The sequence below is a fragment of the Chelon labrosus genome (genome assembly GCF_963514085.1).
Source record: "Chelon labrosus genome assembly, chromosome: 17".
Lineage (NCBI taxonomy): Eukaryota > Metazoa > Chordata > Actinopteri > Mugiliformes > Mugilidae > Chelon > Chelon labrosus.
The window spans coordinates 17,397,280-17,420,618 of record NC_140350.1 but is presented as its reverse complement, the minus strand read 5'-3'; the positions used below and the strand labels follow the sequence as shown (position 1 = coordinate 17,420,618).

General features: G+C 41.8%; 1 protein-coding gene across 2 annotated transcripts in view; it reads left to right on the top strand.

Moving 5' to 3' along the window:
• The window catches only part of LOC311502912 (rho GTPase-activating protein 26-like), a 75,222-nt gene that overhangs the window by 46,068 nt on the left and 5,815 nt on the right, over positions 1-23,339 (top strand). For both annotated transcript variants that reach the window (XM_084565358.1, XM_084565357.1), the window contains 11 exons: positions 1,824-1,902; positions 3,419-3,455; positions 3,605-3,670; positions 4,711-4,785; positions 4,886-4,970; positions 5,755-5,813; positions 11,436-11,541; positions 13,644-13,803; positions 15,666-15,810; positions 15,963-16,146; positions 22,702-22,737. In XM_084565358.1, coding sequence (XP_084421484.1) covers positions 1,824-1,902; positions 3,419-3,455; positions 3,605-3,670; positions 4,711-4,785; positions 4,886-4,970; positions 5,755-5,813; positions 11,436-11,541; positions 13,644-13,803; positions 15,666-15,810; positions 15,963-16,146; positions 22,702-22,737 — 1,032 coding nt within the window. The remainder of the gene's footprint in view (positions 1-1,823; positions 1,903-3,418; positions 3,456-3,604; positions 3,671-4,710; positions 4,786-4,885; positions 4,971-5,754; positions 5,814-11,435; positions 11,542-13,643; positions 13,804-15,665; positions 15,811-15,962; positions 16,147-22,701; positions 22,738-23,339) is intronic.

The following is a 23,339-nucleotide window of genomic DNA, read 5'->3' as shown; positions in this document are numbered from 1 at the left end:
GACACATTTCATGATCATCTCGGGATGAGGTGGTTTTGCTAGGCGTAATTACAGCAAATGGACACATGGGGGTGCTGCACAGTTGATGTGAACTTCCAGATGGGACATTGTGGCCGTTTGTCCTCTCTGACTCAGCCAACTTTTCCTCCCTATCACATCAGCCAACCATGTCATCATCATCTCAGCCTGCTGTCCCTTGTTCCCCTATTGAACCTTTATTATATTACAACATAATTCATATTGATTAAAATGAATGAAATGCATTTATCGGTGTTTATGTGTCTTTAAAGTGGTACAGGGTAGTTGTTAAGCAAGTCAGGTATTTCCTCAAATGGTGTGCCAGCACACGTGTGTTGTGTTGTTGCTATGCAGACGTTTCACTGGTTTGTTTTTCTAACCGCTTTTCGCCGCTTTGCATATATTTGTGCGCCTTTCTGCGTTTTAGCGAGACCAGTGGGCTTTCCATGTTTGGGCTCAAGTCAAATTTTGTAGTATTACACAACTGTCTCACTTTTAACAGATCGCCATGGTAATTTATGGTCCAGAAGTTATGGAGCAAGTTAACTCCAGAGAAACGGCACACAAGGATTTACAATAAAGTGACGAACAATAAAGAGCAACTGGTATTTGCATAAATGAAACAGAGGGTTTAACACATTAAATGAGATCAAAATGGCAAACATTTTAATTGCACAAAGACTGAATTTCAGGCGGCGTTTTGAATTTAAAACGAAACCGTCTCTCATCTTTTGCTGGAAAAATAATTCCCGCTTCATTAAATGCTTCTCTTGAGTGACATGATTGACATTTCAGTCAGACTATGCTTGACAGGCAGTGATTACTTCTAATGATTTAATGCACATCACATAATTGTATTAGTTTGTTCGGCACCGGACGTAAAAAGCACCTGTCTCTGTAATTTCTCTTTCACATAGATGAATAGTTAAACATGCACTCAGCAGAGCCAACTTCATGCTACCGGTTATAGTTACAGTGCGGCAGATGTCAGGTTCAGACGCCAGATCCAGACTAGGCTGGGCTCATTCTGTGGCCCCGGGATGTGGCCGTGGACTTGCATGTAAATGTGTCTGGATGAGTGTGATTGTGTGCCGGGTAGCGTGTGGTGATTGAGGGACTGAGTGTAGACCGGTGTGTGTGTGTGGAGGTGGTTGTAGCGCTGCGACGTTGACAGCTGAAGATAAATGCGCTGCCAGTGACGGGGTGACTGTAGGATTGATTGGAAACCTATAGAAGGCAGGGACGGACACGGCTAATGAGAGTGCGAGTCTGCACGATGGAGGCTGCCTTTATTAGGAGGATTTATCTTAGCTGCTCAGTCTAATGAACTCTCATTAGTTGGTGAATTTTTCAGGCTATATTTGTTGGCTCTTTTTTGATCCTTTTACGATTTGCTGAAAAGTGCTGTAGCACCCACAAATGAAAATCTTTCCTCTAAGGTCCTCCCATAAAACCGTGTTCATGTCAGTGTTTCTTTTACTAATTAAAATAATGTAAAAAAAAAACTGTTTAGCAATCTAACCGTTTTTTTTTGTTTTCGTTTTTTTTTTTAAAAAACACAAGATTTTCTTTAGTTGAGAAGCTCTTTGTTTAAAATAAGATGCTGATGATAGCAGCTGTGGTTTGCTTTACAAGCGTATGCCGCTGCGTGAAGTATTTGCATGTTTATCTGTGCGTGTATTCGGCCAGTACTCGTGAGGGTTTGTTGATCTAACAGCGTCTAACTGACGATGCTCACCACTGACCTTGATATTTGATAAGCTAATGTGTGTCCTCTCTTTGTGTGTGCGTGTGTGTGTGTGAAGGGCTGGAGTGATCACCATGCAGGCTCTGTCAGAGGAGGACCGCAGGTTGTGGATGGAGGCCATGGATGGGAGAGAACCGGTAGGTTGCCATGGTTACCGGTATGTTCAATGACGGAGACAAATCTACGGAGGGAGAGAGAGATAGATAGATAGAGAGAGAGAGAGAGAGAGAGAGACGGAGACAGGGGGGAGAGGGACAAAACAAGATCTCCAACTTTTTTTTTTTTCCCCGCATCTTTTCTACTTGCTGTCACCTACGTCACATATCACCGATAAAACGTGTCAGCTGATCAGTCTGAGGGGGATAATCTCTCCTCAAAGCTTCGTTTGCGCCTTCTCAATATTCAGCTGTTTTGCCTCGAGGATAAAAGTGTGCCGGTGCTGTGTTCCACACTGTTCATGTCCCAACATCTCCTTCATGTCTGCATTCAGATGTGCCAAGGTAATCCGCATCCATAAAATCACCACAAGCTTGAACAAGCAGCTCAGGGGAGCCACCATAAAATAAGAAATGTGGGCGATCGTGTTCCACGCGCTTGTTATTTCCTGCCTTTGTTGTCAGGATTGGTCCGTGGCTGCTACTTCACTCAATTGTCAAGTACAAAATCAACGTAGACCTATAAGAGGAGACCTCTCTTACAGATGTAGGATGGATTTAAGCTTGAGCACAAGCAATCAAACACACATACTCTGTGTTCTGCTGTATTTTTTGTATTAGAATGTGTTAATTGGTTTGATATGAACACTAACGATATATTTTCACCATGACTAGAAGCCAAAGTTACAGCTTGTGTTTAGTCTAATAAGAAACATTTGCTAACAGTAAGAATTAGCACTGCAGCATACACTGATCAGCCTCAACATTATGACCACTGACAAGAGAAGTGAATAACATTGACCACAATTGTGACAATTCAGTGTTCTGCTGGGAAACTTTTGGACCTGGCATTCATTCCTGTGGATGTTACTTAGACGTGTAGCACCCACCTAGACCAGACCAGGCACCCCCACCCCATAGCAATGACTCTCCTTGATGGCAGCAGCCATCCCCAGCAGGATGCAGCCTGACACAGACACACACACAAAAACGCTTTAGGAACAACAAAAAAAATATGAAGAACAGCACAAGGTGTTGACCTGGCCTCCAAATTCACTACATCCCAAAGTGATCAAGTATCTGTGGGATGATCCACAGAGGCCCCTCCCCTCAACCTATAGACCCATGTCAATTCTCTGATGAGTCACAACTGTTTTGGAGGCACAAGGGAGACCTACACAATATTAGGAAGGTGGTCATAATGTTATGCCTCATCGGTCTAATGCAACAATGTTAAAATAGTCAAATTCACCTTTTATCCATTTATAAACTATATATATCAGTATTAAATGATCCAACAGTATTTTACTCCCTTCAACCCATATAATGAGTCACAACTGTTGTGGAGGCACAAGGGACAATATTAGGAAGGTGGTCATAATGTTATGCCTGATCTTGTATGTTTCTATGGCCTTATTAGACTTGATAGTTAAAAATATTTCAACTGACGGAGTTTGTGCGTTGTTCTTTACATGTGTGTTGTTCTTTACATTTGCAGGTCTACAATCTCAACAGAGACAACCAGGCTGAAGGCAGTAAGTAGCTTCAATTAACTTAACTTAACTCTTTATTTAGTGACCATTGTCATGTAGCTTTCAGCATTTGTAGTTTTAAATAACTCTTTGAACTCTTTTTAAAGTGACATATGTCTCATGCTCCTTCTTTTCATTTCCCTCTCCATCAGTGGCCCAGCTGGATGTGACTGGGTTCAACGTGATGAAGAAATTCATCTATGCGGTGGAAACTCGAGGTGCGATATTAACTCATATTCTTTTCTTTTCTGTTTTTTTTTCTTCTCTGTGAATTTCCATCTTCTTTGCTGTGATGTGTTATACTTTTCAGTTCAGATAAAGTTGTGTATGTCCCACCACATACTGTAGTTGCATTGTTGGATGTTTTTTAATAGTTTTATGTCACTTTACTTGCTTACAGAATCCAGAAATCACAGATATTGATTTAAAATAGTCTTACAAGCATGACACTCACTCTCAAACAGCAAACCGATTCAAGAAACTCATCCAGGTCAAGTTGTCAGTCCTTCAGCTTTGCAAAATCATACTTTTTGTGTTAAATATTGGGTTTTCTGAGAAGTTATAAACTAATCAATTAAACAATTAATGAAGGACTTCCCTTAAATGTTCGTAATATAACAAAGCACAACACTAAAATTCAAAAATTGTGAGCAGAGAGATGCATGTGATCTGATTTTGGAGCGCCTTGTAAGTAAGTATAATATACTGTATAACAACAACATAAAGCCCATTTGGTACTGGCAGAATAAGCTTAATGCTCTCCTTAAGGGGCTGTAGGGAGACATTAGGGATTCCAGGAAGTCGTAAAATCACAAAAGAACACTATGAACTTAATATATGCACAGCAATACAACAGTATCTGTAGTTTTGGCACGTTTAATGGCCCAAATTAATAGTTCTTTAAGTCATTCATTTGTTGCTCTATTCAGTTTTTTTTATTTCTGCCGCTCATCCTCATGAAATGTACCAGCAGCAATAGTCTTCATACACTTTAAATTCAGTACTTTGATTAATTTTTTACAGTCATTCCAGTAAATGCCTTCGTTAATCTTTAAACAACACTGGCTATTTTAGTTTGCGCATGGATGAATTTAGCATGTGACTGGGAAAATCCCCCCGCTGATGTACAGTATGTCATTTCAGTCATTTCAATGCAGCAACTGTACACTGACTTTCAAAAGAGGAGTCACGGGGGTTAAACAGTATTTCTCAGTTGGTTCAAAACGTCCCTGCCGTTTTCCCCTCTCTTCACTTCCAGGTATCGATGAACAGGGCTTGTACAGAATCGCTGGGGTCAGCTCCCGAGTACAAAAACTACTGGGCCTCGCTATGGGTAAAACACAGAAGCACATTTATGCAGACAAACAGCTTCGTTAGGTCGACATAGAAACTAAACACAATATCTGTATTTTCTCTCCTTTATCTTTCTGCAGATCCCAAGACATGTGCTGACGTGGAGCTGGAAAACCCAGAGTGGGAGGTTAAGACTATAACGAGCGCTATGAAGCACTATCTCAGGTCTGTCTGAAAGGGCTTACATAATTTCCCATACTAAGTAGTTTCCACAATTGTTTTTCAGTTTTCGTTCAGGGTCAACGACCTATCATAAATGGATTCATCTTTTTCATTTCGTTTTGAATAAATACCTGCTTCTTTTTTAAAACAAAACAAACAGATCTCTGGCCTCTATCGGACTCAATATATTGGTTTTCGTGCGGTTATTTGCTTCATTCATTGCACACACAGTTGTAGTTTTCACCATCACATCCCAGGTACATTGTGCACATTGTAAAGCTGTTGATGGTTAAATTATTTTCTCAAGAGCATATCAATACTGGGAAATGAAGGAAGGATTAGGATTGTGGGAGGCCAAGAATAAGCAAAAGGGAAAGAGAGGAGTAGCGGTGTTCATGCTGTGCAGAATCTACTGTACCTCAATGAGCCTGCGCTGTGCAGAACACAAATGCATGGACACACACACACACACACACTTCACTGACAGATTTACAGAAACACCTGCTGTCCGCTTCTCTCACACAATCGCGCATGCACACATTTACAGCATCAAAACCTCAGGTCAGGTCTCATTGAGAACCAGCAGGAGCCATTACACTCATCAGGCAGCAGTGAAAAACTCATGTCTCCCTGTGGAAGCCAGCAAGGTGGAGAAAACAGAACCACGGATAGATGTGTGCCCATCCGGAGCTATTCACATTTATTGATTTTCACAAAGCAGTCAAACCTAAACCCGTTTTCCAAGCTGATATTTTCCGCCTGACACGTCCTTATCTTGTGTTGCCAGGATGCTGCCGGCACCTCTCATGACGTACCAGTATCAGAGGAGCTTCATCAAAGCAGCCAGTGAGTATTTTATCATTATGTGTCTCATTTGCTTCTCAAATGCGTGTTCAGTCTGCTGTTTGAGGTTGTTTGATGCCCACTGTGGTAAAAGCATTGCGAAAAGCTATTCAGGACCACCGTTGGAAGACTGGAACGAATAAAGGTACATATTCTCTGGTAATATGTCATTCGGACCTCATTATGGGGTGTTTCAACAGAAAAAAATACCTCCACATCAAACAATCAGCCCAGTACATATTTGCCATAGAGCATAATCTGCTCCCAACGGCATGATCCATGCTAAAATACTCTTGAATCATTTAATATTGATATATACAGTTTATAAATGGATAAAAGGTGAATTTGACTATTTTAACATTCTTGCATTAGACCGATAAGCCATAACATTATGACCACCTTCCTAATATTGTGTAGGTCTCCCTTGTGCCTCCAAAACAGTTGTGACTCATCAGAGAATGGACATGGGCCTATGGGTTGAGGGGAGGGGCCTCTGTGGATTATCCCACAGATACTTGATCAGTTTGGGATCTAGTGAATTTGGAGGCCAGGTCAACACCTTGTCCTGTTCTTCATGTTTTTTTAGTTGTTCCTAAAGCGTTTTTGTGTGTGTCTGTGTCAGGCTGCATCCTGCTGGGGATGGCTGCTGCCATCAAGGAGAGTCATTGCTATGGGGTGGGGGTGCCTGGTCTGGTCTAGGTGGGTGCTGCATGTACAAGTAACATCCACAGGAATGAATGCCAGGTCCAAACGTTTCCCAGCAGAACACTGAATTGTCACAATTGTGGTCAATGTTATTCACTTCTCTTGTCAGTGGTCATAATGTTGTGGCTGACCAGTGTATGCTGCAGTGCTAATTCTTATTGTTAAGAATTAGCACTATCGTGTAGGTCTCCCTTGTGCCTCCAAAACAGTTGTGACTCATCAGAGAATGGACATGGGCCTTCTGAGGGTGTCCTGTGGTGTCTGACAACAGAATGGTGTTAGTGGGGGCTTTTGGGTCCTATAGGTTGAGGGGAGGGGCCTCTGTGGATCATCCCACAGACACTTGACCAGTTTGGGATCTAGTGAATTTGGAGCTGTTCCTAAAGCGTTTTTGTGTGTGTGCCTGTGTCAGGCTGCATCCTGCTGGGGATGACTGCTGCCAAGGAGTGTCATTGCTATGGGGTGGGGGTGCCTGGTCTTGTCCAGGTGGGTGCTACATGTCTAAGTAACATCCACGCCAATGCCAGAATATTGAATTGCCATAAGACGGTTAATGTTATTTACTTCTCCTGGTTTTAACGTTGAGGCTGATCAGTGGTAGTTGTGTTAGGCTATGTTAAAGTTTAAATCCTGGAAAGTTGTTATACTGACAGCAAGCTTCACAAGCTGAGGTCATTCATTTTAATAGCAATAATCAAATGTTTACAGGTGAATGTACAATCAAAAAAAGCAATGGGGGAGTTTGTTGTAGTAGTACACAGCAGGTGTTCACTTTGTCTTAGTTTCATTTTCTCTCCAGAACAAAAGCCTGGAGGGCAATACAATCCTAGTTTTCAGCTTCCTGTTTCATGTAATCGTTTCTTTTGTTAGTCCACTTTTTTGAGATGCAGAGTTACTTAGAATTGCATCAAGTATCATTGCTTAACCATTGTTACCACTCCTTCCCCATTAAGAACAAGGGCAAAAGATGTGTGTGAGATCAACAGGTGGATTTCTATTGTGGTGAGTGATGTGGGGGCTGTAGCAGACAGTCCAGGCAAACACTAGAGCATAGAATGAAGGCGGAACGGAGATGCCCCCATCAGAACATGCTGGAAAGATTTTATTTCCCATCTGGCCTTGGATTGCCTTAGGATCCCCCACGAATTGCTGGAAATAATTACTAGTTCTCACACTGTGTTGTCTCACCACATCCAACGGCAAAAAGTCGTTCAAATGTTCACAAGGAAAAGGGGAAACTGAGACACATCCTTGCACATTTATTTACATTCAAAACATAACAGAAACATTTTGTGCAGCTGGTTAATCGATGCATGAAGAGGTTTGGTTTGCAGACTGGCACGCAACCACCCCAAATCCAACACCATCAGTTTGTGAAGGCGTGTCGTTACAACCAAAACAAAGATAAAGAGGCAGAACATTAGCTGATGCATGGTGGCTGAGTGGAAAGAGAACAGAAACTTGTACAGTATATTCGTACCCAAGGGCTGACAACTTTTGTTCGTCAGGCAGCAAACAAATCCATCTATTGGTTAGTGTAAGTGTAATAAAGCCATGCTTTAAAGTGTTCATTTCAATTGAAAACTAATGAACAGGAAGGTTCGTGGAGGACAGACTCTCAATGTCATTCTATAGCATTAAATTAAACTCATTGTCAACATGATTCGCCTCTGTATTATCATTCATTTTATTTAAAAAAAAAAACCTTCACCTTGTTGCGGTGGAAAATGAAGCCCAATGAAAAGCAGATTGAAGGAATTGAATTGGCAATAAACACAAGTGGAAATGTGTTAAATAGAAGACATATTTAAAAAATTGAGAAAAGCACTGATGAAATATGAGGAGAAAATTAACAAATTAATGAGGAAAAACAACACTGCATTCAAATCCTAATGTCTAGAGCCAGAGCAATAACTCAATGTGTGTTTTCCTGCCAGTGCCAGAACATGCCTAAGGCAGGTAGCACAAATCCAGGCGGCACTCTCCTCCTCCTCATTAACTCCTTTTTTTTTTTCACCAACTATTTCCTCCTTTTAATCTGGCCATGCCTTGATTTCTATTCAAACCAAATATTCAAAACTGGATGAGAGTGAGCAGAGACAAAAGTTGGGGTCCATGAGCTCGGTGGTGGGAGGAGCTGGGTAAGCCTATTCGAAGTAGAGCTGGAAAAAGGGAGGAGCTGAAAGAGGGAGTTCAGACGAGGACACTGTCCTCAAATCGCACCGCTGCCTCTGCAGGGTTCAGCCTCAGATAACGTACAAGAGCTCACTCACACCAGCACGCGCGCATTCATGCACGTACACATTCACACAGAAAATTTATGACATGCAAATGCAGACACCCACATAACAGAAACTGATAAAGGGCTAAGGACAAAGACAAGATCGGCGATAAATCTGTAAAGCCCCACAAAGTTTACAAGCACGCGTTACACTTAATGATAAATATCACAAACTACGATCATGTGTATGTTGGTGTTGAACCAGACACCTTGGCCGACTCAACTACCACACTCTGCTGCCTTTTTCCTAATACACACACAAACGACACACGACGTTAAGGAGCCATTTCCTGCACCATTGCCAGATCCACGCAGTCATTTCCTGTAGTTCCTTCCCATGTCAGCTCAGTTTTCTAGAGGATTGGCCCCGGCGAACAAAGAAAACAGGTCGACGAGTCATCCTTTCTAGACTGCACTGGACAGAACAGACTAGACCAGTTGTTGCATATATTTAGTAAAGGAGAACAGCAGCAAGACGGATATGAATAATACAGACCTTACCGTGTAACGGCAGGTTAAACATGCATAACCAACTAAAATAGATCAAAAGCCAGATAAACATGCACAGGAATACATATATCTTCAAGCAATCTGCTTTGGCTGATAAGTTCTCATGCTAAGCCTCTATCTCATGGTGCAAAGCAGCCAGTGTGCACGGTAGTTTATTCTGTAGCCTAGCAGCCACATGAGAAGAATCTGACACACTGAAATGATTGCAGTGACAATTGGGAGAGTTTAGGCAATCCATCTTCAAGACAGCTGAATGTTCTCTGAGAGTGAAATAATTTATCCTGACTCAATAAACCTCACCCATCAGGTGGTCCGACAAAAAAAAAAAAAAAAAAAAAAAAAAAGTTAAATTCTGCAGCTGTTGTTTGACCATACAAAACTCCGAACAATGAACTTTCACGAGTTTGTCCCTCGGCTTTTACAGGCTTTCACACTTAATTGTGTAACTCCACCCCTTGCACAGATTCAAATGTCAGTAAGTACTGTGCCTCACGCAAAACATAAAGCAAAACTCTCAAAGGGCTCCGCCGCAAGAGACAATGGACAGACAGAGGCACGGAGGTGGCACAGTGACTGTCCAGGTATGTCTGCCGGGTAGACCGTCCGTTTGCAACTGGCAACTGGTTTAATGAAGACCTTGTTAATTCACAAATGTTTTCAAACGTACATTAGGGGGAGAAATTAGGAGACATACACCGATCAGCCACAACATTAAAACCACTGACAGAAGTATATAACATTGACCATCTTGTGACAGTACAGTGTTTTGGTGGGAAAGTTTTGGACCTGGCATTCATTCGTGTGGATGCTATTTAGACATGCACCACCCACCTAGACCAGACCAGGCACCCCCACCCCATAGCAATGACACTCCTTGATGGCAGCAGCCATACCCAGCAGGATGCAGCCTGACACAGGCACACACACAAAAATGGTTTAGAAATTCACTAGATCCCAAACTGATCGAGTGTCTGTGGGATGATCCACAGAGGCCCCTCCCCTCAACCCATAGGACCCAAAGCACCCCTCCACTAACAACATCCTGTTGCCAGACACGAGATTCTCTGATGTCTCTGTTTTGGTGGCACAAGGGAGACCTGCACAATATAAGGAAGGTGGTCATAATGTTATGCCTGATCTGTGTATGTAGCCATTGTTCTTCCTGTATTTGCATATAGGTGCTATTTGATGGTGCTTTTTTAATGGTACATATGAGGGGTTTCATCTATTTGGGAGCTTGTGAGGCCTGTTAATTGCTCACAAAATGTCTGCAAGTGAGATTGTCTGCCATGTGGAGGTGTACTTCCTGGCGCTGACAGCTGGGGCCTGAGGGTTGATCTACTGTGACTCTGCTGTCATCTCTCTATTGACTGGCCCTGCAGCCCTGACTTATTATAGTCATTCGTCTATAACAGCTCCTGTCTGCCCTGTCTGTCTACCAGAACACAGACCTTTCCCACTTTGCAGCAGCATTACACCCACAGTGACAAATACAACCTGCCTGTCTCGTCTGCTTTTTGCATCTCTCTCTGTCTCTCTGTCTGGCTTGAATGAACTCTGCTCCAGTCTGTAATACTTTTGACATACACTGGTTTACAATGGCAATCACAGAATCACACTGATCTACACCTCAAGCTAGCGTTATTCTGTGTTTTCCTTAGAGACCGAAACAAAAGGTTTACTAGTCCTTTCCTGCATATCTCCCTTATCCTGTTTGTCAAGCCCTGCAGTTAAATTGTAATAAACAGTGTGATTTTAGAGGAAGCGATTAACTAAAAAGAGATGGGAATTGTAGTGTTTACCCCAAGAGGAGTTAATAGTGTAGACTCTGGTTGCAGATTAATACACCTTTAGGACTCAGCAGTTAATATTTAGTGCAGCAACATTGTGCACATATGCATGTCCGCTAAGTCAAAGCTTTATCTCACATAGGCCCATTAAATGTTGTTTTTTAGGCGGATATTCGACTTGTTATGAAACTATCCAAAATCTGATATTTTACTTTATATCCTTGCAGTGCTTCTTCATTTCTTTGCTTTATTCTTACGGTGATCTCTGCACTGAGATGTTCCAGATTTGTGTATTTGTGTAGAAGGCTGACCCTTCTCTTTGTGCCCGTCTTTGTGCAGAGATGGACAACCCAGAGGCCAGGGTGACGGAGATCCATGCGTTAGTCCACCGGCTACCGGAGAAGAACAGACAGATGCTGGAGCTGCTGATGAAACACCTGGCCAAGTAGGTGGATTTAACACAAACACACTGGAATAACCTAGTCATTCAGTATATTCAGGTAGTCAGCTGACCTCATTCTTTGGGCACATAATGTTGCCGAACCTAGACCTGACCAACTGCAGCAACCCCAGATCATAGCACTGCCTCCACAGGCTTGTACAGTAGACACTAGGCATGATGGGTGCATCACTTCATCTCCCTCTCTTCTTACCCTGATGCCCCCATCACTCTGGAACAGGGTAAATCTGGACTCATCAGACCACATGACCTTCTTCCATTGCCCCAGAGTCCAATCTTTATGCTCCCTAGCAAATTGAAGCCTTTTTTTACGGTTAGCCTCAATGATTAGTGGTTTTCTTAAGGCTACACAGCTGTTCAGTTCCAATCCCTTGAGTTCCCTTCTCGTTGTACATGTGGAAATGCTCTTACTTTCATTATGAAAACATAGCCCTGAGTTCTACTGTTGTTTTTCTTCAATTTGTTTTCACCAAACATTTAAGTGATCGCTGATCACGACTGATCAGGATTTTTTTCTGACCACATTTCTTCCTCTAAGACGATGGTTCTCCACTCTCCTTTCAGTTTTTAATAATGCGTTGGACAGTTCTTAACCCAATTTTAGTAGTTTCTACAATCTCCTTAGATGTTTTCTCTGCTTGAGGCATGCTAATGATTTGACCCTTCTCAAACAGGCTAACATCTTTTCCACAACCACGGGATGTCAGAGTTACTTCTAATGCAATCTTTTAATAGGATTTAAATGGATATATTTCATTCTAACACAGGTCAGGTTCACTTGGGCTAAAACCTTTTTTCTCATGAAGCATTTTTTCAACTCCTAATATTTTTTTCATCACAACTTCTGCTTCCACATTATGAACTATGAACACTACTCATACTGCGGCAATGCTGTATATTGTTTGGTAAGAGGATTTGTGAATAAAACACAGGTTACATGTAGGTTACATAACCACATCCCTTAATCATAAAAAGCAGGCCGTGACACAGTTGGCTTCTGAATAATTATTCCCCCGAAGCAGCAACCGACTGGCATTGTGTTTTCAGTCTAAAGCCATCTAAGCCCTCTGCATTTATCCTTCGGTCAACAGCAGCATGATACAATCTGTGACAAATCGGGCATCAGCCGTATTTACACCACATGTGGGTGAGCTAACATGCAGGAGTGTTGGGCACGTGTGTTTATATTTACCTGGGCTTAGTGGTTTCTACCTGATGGCTGTCATCATCACCACTGGCTCATATGTAAAGTGGCTCAGAGACAATACACTACAGTGCAAGTCTTTGACTTATTTAGCTTGTTTAACTAAGTCTGCACAGATCTCCAAGAGGAACACCATTTCAGTCCGCATTACGGTTGCATGTATGTCAAAATGACAATAAGGTCCGATTTCATTTGATGCAGCTCTCAGATGAGATCTGACATTTTATTGCACTGGTATCCAAGTGTTTATACGAAAGCATCCCATATAAAATAAAAAAAAAAGGAAATTGCAGTCGGGCATTCGGTGAACTGTGTAAATATAAATCCAAACATCAGTAAATAATAAAAAAGGGTTTAAGCTCTTAAGGATCGCGACAGATGGCGTGCAAAGAGAGCAAAAGTCAAAGTAATTTATCATCACATTCAGCAAGACACCGCCTTGTCTGTCTCCTCCTGCTCCCTACCGTGTAAATTTAACACCTCGCTTGTTGCAGATTTCCTGTCATGCACGTTGAGATTAAAATATTTTGCAAAACCTAAACGCCAGATAGACAAAGAAAATTAACCTCACTCTGTTCTCTGACATCCTTCCTCTCTTTCTCTGGCTGTCCACTCACTCCTCCAGTCCTTCCAAGTCAGTATCCTGATATACTTTGACCTGGTGTTGACCTGGAGGTCCTGGCAGTACTGTTGATATAACACAGTAAAGTTATAGACAATTAAACTGAACCAGTGAGCTGAAAAGATGCAAAAATGCTCCACTAAGATGATGCCTGCCCGTAGTGTTGGGTTAAAAAATTATTAAATTATCAATTAAAGTGTTTTTGATTGTTTTTTTAATTAAGTGCTGTCCCGCTTCCTCTCTGTCCACTCCTCTCCACAGTGTAGCCAATCACCACCAGCATAACCTGATGACCGTTGCCAACCTGGGTGTTGTCTTCGGGCCAACTCTGCTTCGGCCACAGGAGGAGACGGTCGCAGCCATCATGGACATCAAGTTCCAGAACATTGTAGTGGAGATCCTCATAGAGCACCACGAGCGGGTAAGAGGAAGGGGGCGTGTGTGTCCGCGAATGAATCTAATGAGCACCGAGTCCGGTGACGCGACTGAGGATTAAACGAATCCCTCTGCCTTTTTACGTGGGGATTAACTTCCGTGTAATTGCGCATTTACACGGAAAAGAATTCACCTTTCACCATTTATATCCCGATGAGCTCTCGTTGCGCACATAACAAATCTATATGCTTCAAAGCCATTTCCACTTTAAGCTACAAGCGGCTTACTGGCGTGCAGAGCTGCTTACAGGTGTTACCGTGGCAACAGCCAGACTGTTTAAGACCCTGGCATTGTGCGCGCACAGTGTGTTCAGTTAGTGAATGAAACAAACAATTAGACCCAAAATAAGCCACACCTGTGTGCATGCATAAATTTAAAGTGTGCGTTGAACGGACAGTAGACACTGCTCCGGTATAAGAGACATCTTAGCATTCTCTGTTCTTTAATCTCCACACAACAACCTACTGTAACACGTATTGACACTGATGTGACGTGCTCATTTATCTATTTTTAAGACTGGTATATTTATAGGATTCTGCTTATGACGTTTTATTGTACTATTCTGGAACCAAAATACACCGATCAGGCACAACATTATGACCACCTTCCTTATATCGTGTAGGTCTCCCTTGTGCCTCCAAAACAGTTCTGGCTCATCAGAGAATGGACGTGGGCCTTCTGAGGGTGTCCTGTGGTGTCTGGCAACAGAATGTAGTTAGTGGGGGGTCTTTGGGTCCTATGGGTTGAGGAAGAGGGGCCTCTGTGGATCATCCCACAGATACTTGACCAGTTTGGGATCTAGTGAATTTGGAGGCCAGGTCAACACCTTGTGCTGTTCTTCGTGTTTTTTTAGTTGTTGTGTGTGTACCTGTGTCAGGCTGCATCCTGCTGGGGATGGCTGCTGCCATCAAGTAGTGTCCTTGCTATGGGGTGGGGGTGCCTGGTCTGGTCTAGGTGGGTGCTACATGTCTAAGTAACATCCACACGAATGCCAGGTGCAAAAGTTTCCCAGCAGAACATTGAACTGTCACAAGATGGTCAATCTTATTTACGTCACCTACACATCAGTGGTCATAATGTTATGCCTGATCGGTGTACATGATGCTGTGCTATTGCTTATTCTTGGAACATTTTTCTTGTTAGACTAAACACAAGCTGTAACTTCGGCTTCACAAGATGCTCAGAGTAATTTATTTCTCCTGTCAGTGGTTTTAATGTTGTGTCTGATCAGTGTAGCTAATCCACTGGCTTAAAAATGTCTCTCTACCTCCCTTTTCTCTTGAACTGTAGCTATATGTTCGGATCTGACCATAAAAAGTGGGGGATATGTAATTGGTAAGAGGGAAAAACTTACAGTGCATGTGTATTTTTATCACAGCATGGGATTTTCTCCATCTTGCCTAACTGTACTTCAGTGAATAGAAATAGATGCCAGCAATGTCACGATCAGCGCCACAAATCACAGACTGAAGCCCACAATGCCCCCCGTTAAATATCTTCATGTAATTACTGCCAGTTAAAAGACATTTTACACACAGCTGCAAACAGCTTTGTTGCTGTGCTCGGGTAACTGCAATGGTTACAGTTCAATTGCATGGATCCAGGAGTTGGTATTAGATTAGGCTGCTTTAATACATATTCTTTTCAACATAGAGTGAGGAGGCAAGAATGGTGAAGTCCACTGGTCGGTTTGCAGAACTTTTAGTTCAGATCACAATCTTGCACAGCAATGTGATCACCGTTTCTTCCCCAAATCCACTGCAAAGAGAACATGATGTACCCATTTTATTTTCTCAGCAGATTCAATTTATTAACTGTACTGTGTCTATGGTTGTCTTCTTTGTGCAGATTTTCAGTGACGTTCCGAACTCTGCAGGCGTTTCAGCCAACATGCAGCTCAGCCTGTCCAGAAGGAGAAGCGCTGATGGAAAACCTCCATCCTGCAGCGAGAGGCCTCTCACACTCTTCCACACACCGACACATTCACAGAAAGGTGAGCTGAAAGTCACACGTTGTCTGACTCAAACAGTTTTAGCTTCATGTAGTCTGTTGGTTTCACAGTGGTCCAATTATGTACAGTTCAACAACAGGAACATGAGATTTGTATGGCTGGAAGCACCAAAGAGTTTGCCTTTATTCTTTTAGGTGAAAAGAGGAACAGCGTTGTCAACACCACAGCCTCTGACCTGCAACAGCCAGTTTCCTCCTCCGCCAACTGTAACAGTAGCAGCAGCAGCAGTAGCAGCGGCAGCCAATGTCGAACCCCGAGACACAGTCTGACCAGCAACGATGGAGAGCAGGACAGCCGGCAGATCCGACCCACCTCACTGTGAGTAGGACGATGTGATTCACTTAATGGATCTAGGTCTTCATAGATAAGCCTCATTATTTACACAAAAACAAAATGACATGGGTCAAAATTTGTAATAACTGTTCTATAAATTAAAATACTACACTGATCAAGCATAACATTATGACAGGAGATAATACTGACCATCTTGTGACAATACAATGGAAACTTTTGGACCTGGCATTCGTGTGGATGTTACTTAGACATGTACCACCCACCTAGACCAGACCAGGCACCCCCACCCCAAAGCAATGACACTCCTTGATGGCAGCAGCCATCCACAGCAGGACACACACACAAAAACAGTTTAGGAACAACTCAAAAAAGATGAAGAAAAGCACAAGGTCTTGACCTTGCCTCCAAATTCACTAGATCCCAAACCGATCAAGTATCTGTGGGATGATCCACAGAGGCCCCTCCCCTCAACCCATAGGACCCAAAGGTCCCTCACTAACACCATTCTGTTGCCAGACACCACAGGACACCCTTAGAAGGCCCATGTCCATTCTCTGATGAGTCACAACTGTTTTGGAGGCACAAGGGAGACCTACACAATATTAGGAAGGTGGTCATAATGTTATGCCTGATTGGTGTATAGTGAAGGGCAGATTTTAAAAGTACATTTTTCTGTGCAGATGCAGCAAAGTTTAGCCGTTTATTGTTTGATTAATTACACTCGGAGATAATCAACATCTCGTTTTTGTCTTTTGTTGAAAAAAATATATATTCACATCAAGACACAGCACCAAGATAAATGCAAGTGCAATAATGAACAAGAAAACTCAGAATAAATAAGGGTGAAGATTAATACCAGCAGCGATTATCAATCTTGATAATTGTGTCCTTTTCATAATGAGGTGTCTCGGGTGCATCAGGCTGTGATGCAAAGACAAGAGAAACTTCCTCCATGTAATGCTATGAGGAGGGATGAGAAGAAAATGCACATCTGAGATATTCAAGAGTGTTTTCAGATAGCCTGTCCATTACGAGTCACGTTAAAGAGGCTTTTAATGACTGTAGTGAACAACCTGTTGGTCATGATAGGCCACATAATGGTGTGTGAAATTATATGTTCCATATTTATTTTCTGTCTCTTCTCCTCTTCTGGTGATGCTTGTGTAGAGAAGAGTTCCATCGTTATATACATGTGGCCCTACACGTTTGGCCTGTATGTATGTGCAAGGAGATAAACAACTCTCTTGCACTCTTTGCACTTGGATAATGGCATTGTGCATTCCGGTGTGTTGGGTCAAAACTCATCAGATTCACTGTGAGCGTACACACATCAGAGGATTTTATTTCAGATTTGAAGAAAGCCATGGAGTGATTTTCAGCTACTTGACAACCAAACGCAGCGAAACCACTACACCTTGGGACAAACTGTATTTCCAAAGCTACCTGGCTGGAGTGGTGTGTGAAGTGGGAACCTCAAAGGAGCTGCCATGGCCAAGAGAGATATTGTGAGATTCTCAAGATCTGGCTTCCGGTTTCCTTTGAAAGCATCAGTTCCACCGTGTGGAGAATTTGCGCGTGAGACATGAGACAAATAAAAAGATACACACTCCACAATAATCAGTTTCATCTCTCTGTCATCTGTACAAAGAAAGTAAAAACAAAACTTGCTTGTCCTATCAAAAAGACTTAAAGATCTCAACAATCTGATCTCAGCAGTTTGGGATTACACAAAGAAACAAAAGACACCGACATCCACAGAAGTGTAGCAACGTCCAAGTAATCTGAATAAACTGAATTGGTGTAGCTCTAGAGTCAAAGGTCACATCAGTGTCCTGGAGGGAGCCGTCATTTCACATAAAATAATATAATATATAATTAATATAATTTCGAACAGAAAGAAACAAAGTCTCTTTTGTATTCAGTATAACAGTAGATATAGTATAAAGATTTACGATGGAATGCGCGCGTCTGGGCGGAACTCCGCGGTGCAGAGAGAAGAGAATTGTAAACGCGTGACAGAAATGACATGCCATCATGTAAATAAGATAAATAACATGAGGCTATTTAGTTTGTTTAATAAAAGAACAAGGCACATATCTGTTCTGTAGGAAATGTAACCTTAAACGACTTATTTTGTAATCTGGCGTTGTATAGAAAATAAAATATAATTAAATTAACTTGACCTTTAAAGGGGACCGGGATTACCGCCGTGGGGGCGGGGCAACTCCCTAGGGCAAAAGAAAGTTTTCATCAGGTTAAACGGCAACACTTAATTTGTGACTTAAAAAAAGCGTTAATTACCTGGAAGGATAGAGAGTGGAAAACAAAGAGTGTTTTGTATTATTGGTTGTGTAGCTTGTTGTTACTTTACACACAGTAATGTTTTATTTGCAGAGGGCTTTCCGTTGTATTGCAAGGAAAGTGGAAACACTAATGTGCAGGAATCCCCCTAAAATCTTTGTATTAAAAACTTCCACATGCAAATTTTAAGATAACACTTATCTTGTTAAAAAAATAGTATTGCTGATTTATTTCGACCAATGTGCAGTTAAAAAAATGCCTTTCATTTTTAAAGAGTCGCCAGAGGCTGTGTGTGCTTCTAATTGAGCCGCCAATGGCAAATTTCCAAGAAAGGCCAGTCGGCGGCCTCATCACCAGCAAGAGAAGTACAAAGTTCAGAGGTTAACAACTCTGCACTTCAGAAGCACCGCATTCCACTGACGCAGGTGTTATTTTCACATGTTGGCTTTTTCTTTGAGGGGTTTTTGTCATGTCCTTTTTTTTAATGGTTTGTTTTCGTCACACCTCTTCCAAAAGTTCTTTCACATTCAGATAAACACCTGACTGCCCGATACAAATGATTAATTAATTAAAGCAATAAAAATATATTTATATATATAAAATAAATAACCAAAAACGGGTGTTGGACCAGAGAGTGATGTGACTGGTGACCCCATGCACTTGGCCTTTGTGTTAAGTGCATTTTTAATTATTATTTATTATTTGGTATTTACAAGGAACCAGAAAATAAGTAGAAAGCGAGTGTCTTTGGAAAGAGATTAAAGATAAAGAGAGCAAGAGAGCTGTAAAATGGATTTACCATCAGGGAATAAACACACATATACACACACACACAGTGCAACTTGGATGAGAAGCTGAAAACCAAATCAGACAGAGGCATTTCGTCCTCACAGCTTGACACACTTTTTACGCAAATGCACACTATATGTGCCAGTAATCGGGTTACATGTGTCGGCTTTTGCTGCTTTTATCGATTCTTCGCCTTCATCAGAATGCAGACACGGCGTATCGTTCTCACGCTCCTAGATCATCAGATGCTGCACCGCCAGTGTAACCCTACTCGTGAGGGATTCAACTTTTACAATGGGTATTATCACTCGATTTCTTTCATTTCGCATTAGGTTCAGAGAAGGTTGTGCGCAGCCTGTCTTTGTAATATTTCTGTTGAATGAAAATAAATGAGAAGTTGAGTTTCTGTTTGTTCTGAAAAAACAGCAGAAAGTACAGTAAATATTTAAGAGCAAATAAAGACTCTGTCGCTGAGGTAAAACAAGGGTGACGGTGATGCCTAAGGGTGAGGCTGTTCTGTGCAGAGTTTGCTTGTCCTCCCTGTGCCTGTGTGTGTTTTCTCTTACAGTCCAAAGAAGAGGTTAACTGGTGATTCTAAATTGGTCGTAGGTGTGCATGTGAGTGTGAATGGTTGTGTCTTTGTGTTAGCCCTTTGATAGACTCGCAACTTTGCAGTGGTATTGAAGCGTGTGAGTTGTAACCCAGTGAGATGATCGGGCCAGTTGGTGCGAAGGGGCGAGATGACGTCAGTTTAATTAAAACAGCTATGAAGTTTTCTGTCCGTGGGGAGTGAGCAGACAGCATTTGATTGATTGATATTGTAAGATACATTTTTCAGAGCAAAGCAAAGAATAAATAATAAATAAAAAAAAGAAAGGAAAGAAAGAAAGAGGTGGCACATGAGAGTGAGCCCATTGATTGATCCGTGAGTGACAAATTCAGAGTGACGGTGGATCAATCGCTTAAAGAGACAGTTTAATAATTGAGTCAGGTGAAAAACATAGAAGACCTACAATGATAAAATCATTACTGTAGCCTTATTTAGACTAAACAAAGCATTTTCTGTCTTTTTAGTTATTTCCACAGCATCTGTTAAGAACCACATATAAAAAGCAGGTCAGTTTAATAGTGTTTCAGGGAATTAAAAGGATTTTGCTTCCAGTTTTGTTGTCAGTACATTCTGGATCTCAGTCAGAGCGCCATCTGACTGATATGAAGAGGAGCATGTAGGGAGATGTTTCCTGATAAAAGACGGTTTCCGAGGTTAATAATGTATTTGTCACCTCAAATCCATCCCTCCCTGTAAAATGTTATCCCACTGCAGAGTTAAATCAAACATTATAAACCGGAGTAAACAGCATGTTCTCTTCTTTTTTGTCACTGAATGAATGGCAGAATTATCTGTGGCTATTCAAGCAAATTGCATTTTTTTATTTGCTTCCAGCTTACTGTTTTGGTTCAGTCTCTCATTTTTAAAAAAAAAATTATTATTATTATTATTTACAGAAACAATTCTTGGCAACTTTCTGGTGAATGTTGTGGAGCATCTAAGCACTAGATGTCCATGTGTATTTCTAGCTAAAAGCTAAAATGTGGACATTGGACTTGTGCTCATCAGATGAACCCAGACGTTCCTCCATATCTTCATGTAGTTTATTAGACTTGTTTGCGCCTTATTCCATTGTTACCAAGCTGCCAGAAATCTCTTTTTCACTGGTTCAAGCCTAGAGTCATTTATATTTTATTGGTGAGATATGCAAACCAAGACACGGCGACTTTCTTACGCGCACCATTATATTTACATCGGGAGGCAGCTGGATTATCGCGAGATTCGTGAGATTATGCGGTTACACAACAGTGCATCGTGCCAAGCTGCAAGCTAGTGACTGATCCAGAGAGCTGCTTACCAATCCTGTGAGAAAACGACTAACTTGCTAGCAAGAATTGCTCTTGAAACTCTACAGACAGTGGATTGTTGTGTTTAGCCCGTGATAAACGGTGATGTGGTTTCTTCCGATCACTTGTCAAGTACCTTCTCCTTTCCAAATAGTTTCTTAACCCTTATATGAAAGAAAAAAATAAATAATTTAATTTACCGCCTGGGGAAGCTTGGTGAAACATCACCCACGTGACTCTAGACAACTTTAAGGCGAGATAATCCATAAATAGAAGGAGCAGTCAAAGTTCCTGTACCTTTCGACTACTCTAATAGCCGCTGAACAACAACAGCGCGCCGTGGTTACTGTTGGCTTCATAAGCACCATTCTTGGCACAGAATGCCCATGATGGTAAGAGCTATTAAGTGTATTTTGAAAGTGAATATAGTCAAGTCCATCCAGTGAATGAGGAGAAAAATCATTTAAATGGACGCAAATTGCCTTTGCTTTTCATTACATGAACAGAGAGAACGATGGGTTTAATTGTCTGTCATTAGAGTCTGTCATTATCACAGAAGTTCCTCCATCTCAAACATGTATATGAACGTAGTGACGTATGCACATGACATTAAGCTTGTGCAATCCAGCCTTCTGAGGCTTTCTCCGTATTATTTTAGTTCACGTGAGTAAGTAATGGAATTATTGGAAAGATGTGCAACAGTTTGGCTGAGTTCTGTCAGTGCTGCAGAGTGATGGGTGTTCTCACGATGGTGTTGGATATTCTGCAATGAATGTGTAGTAATATGTTATTCACTAATACATACTGGGCATGGGAAAAAAAAAATTGTCTCAAAGTATGTTGCACAGTCTGGTCATGCCTTTTCTGTGTGTCTGTGTGTGAGTGTGTGTGTGGCTGCTGACACTGCGCAAACATCTTGTAGCTCCAGATTACACAGAACAAATGACAAATGGATTGATGAAGGCACACAGCTTGCTTGGATAAAAGGATGAATCATATTTTGCGGCACCGCGACGAGAGGCCATCTGGAGATTAGATTGCTGCAGATACGCAATAGTGAGCCTCGGGAAGGCGCCTCGCTGCAACTACGCGTAATTACGATAGGTGGATAAATCAATTTTTAATCTTAGCGTAGTCGGTTGTATTAGTCCCGTTAATTTGATGTGACACGTCGGCCCTCGCTGTCTGCACGCCGTAAATTGCAGCAGTTACTTTGTGTTTGTTGGGGTCAAGTGTTTCCATGGTGAAATTCACAAAACCCTATATGTGTTCTGACAGTGGAACCTCATTATGGTTATTAGCCTCCATTTAAACTTGTTGATCCAGTCAGAGCTGCAGTACATTATGTGTCTTACATCACCCACAGTCAGTTTCTTTTTTTTTTTTTTTCCCGCTGAATGCCTTCATTGCAGCACTTCTCCCCAAACTTGGAACTTGTCATGTGTTCCTTGTGTGGTGGAAAGAGAATATACATCAGCTCTCTTGATGTATATTGTACAACTTAATATCAATGTCTTCTGTGGGTTGTTCTGCTTATTTAAGTCCTTGATTGATTAATTCATCTTAGTTTTTCATTTCATTTTGTGTTTCCAGACTGAACCCAAGGAGTCGGGGCAGCATACCAACCAGGTAAGAGTTGAATAGTTGCAGTATACACCGATCAGGCATAACATTATGACCATCTTCCTAATATTGTGTAGGTCTCCCCTGTGCCTCCAAAACAGTTGTGACTCATCAGGGAATGGACATGGGCCTTCTGACGGTGTCCTGTGGTGTCTGGCAACAGAATGTAGTTAGTGGGGGCCTTTGAGTCCTATGGGTTGAGGGGAGGGGCCTCTGTGGATCATCCCACAGATACTTGATCAGTTTGGGATCTAGTGAATTTGGAAGCCAGGTCAACACCTTGTGCTGTTTTTCATGTTTTTTTTTTTTTAGTTGTTCCTAAACCGTTTTTGTGTGTGTGCGCCTGTGTCAGGCTGCATCCTGCTGGAGATGCCATCAAAGAGTATCATTACTATGGGGTGGGGGGTGCCTGGTCTGGTCTAGGTGGGTGGTTCATGTCTAAGCAACATCCACACGAATGCCAGCTCCAAAAGTTTCCCAGCAGAACATTGTATTGTCACAAGATGTTATTTACTTCTCTTGTCAGTGGTTTTAATGTTGTGGCTGATCGGTGCATATGCGTTCTTACGTTTTAAATCTTTATTGTACTGCCAGTGGGCGTTATCAGT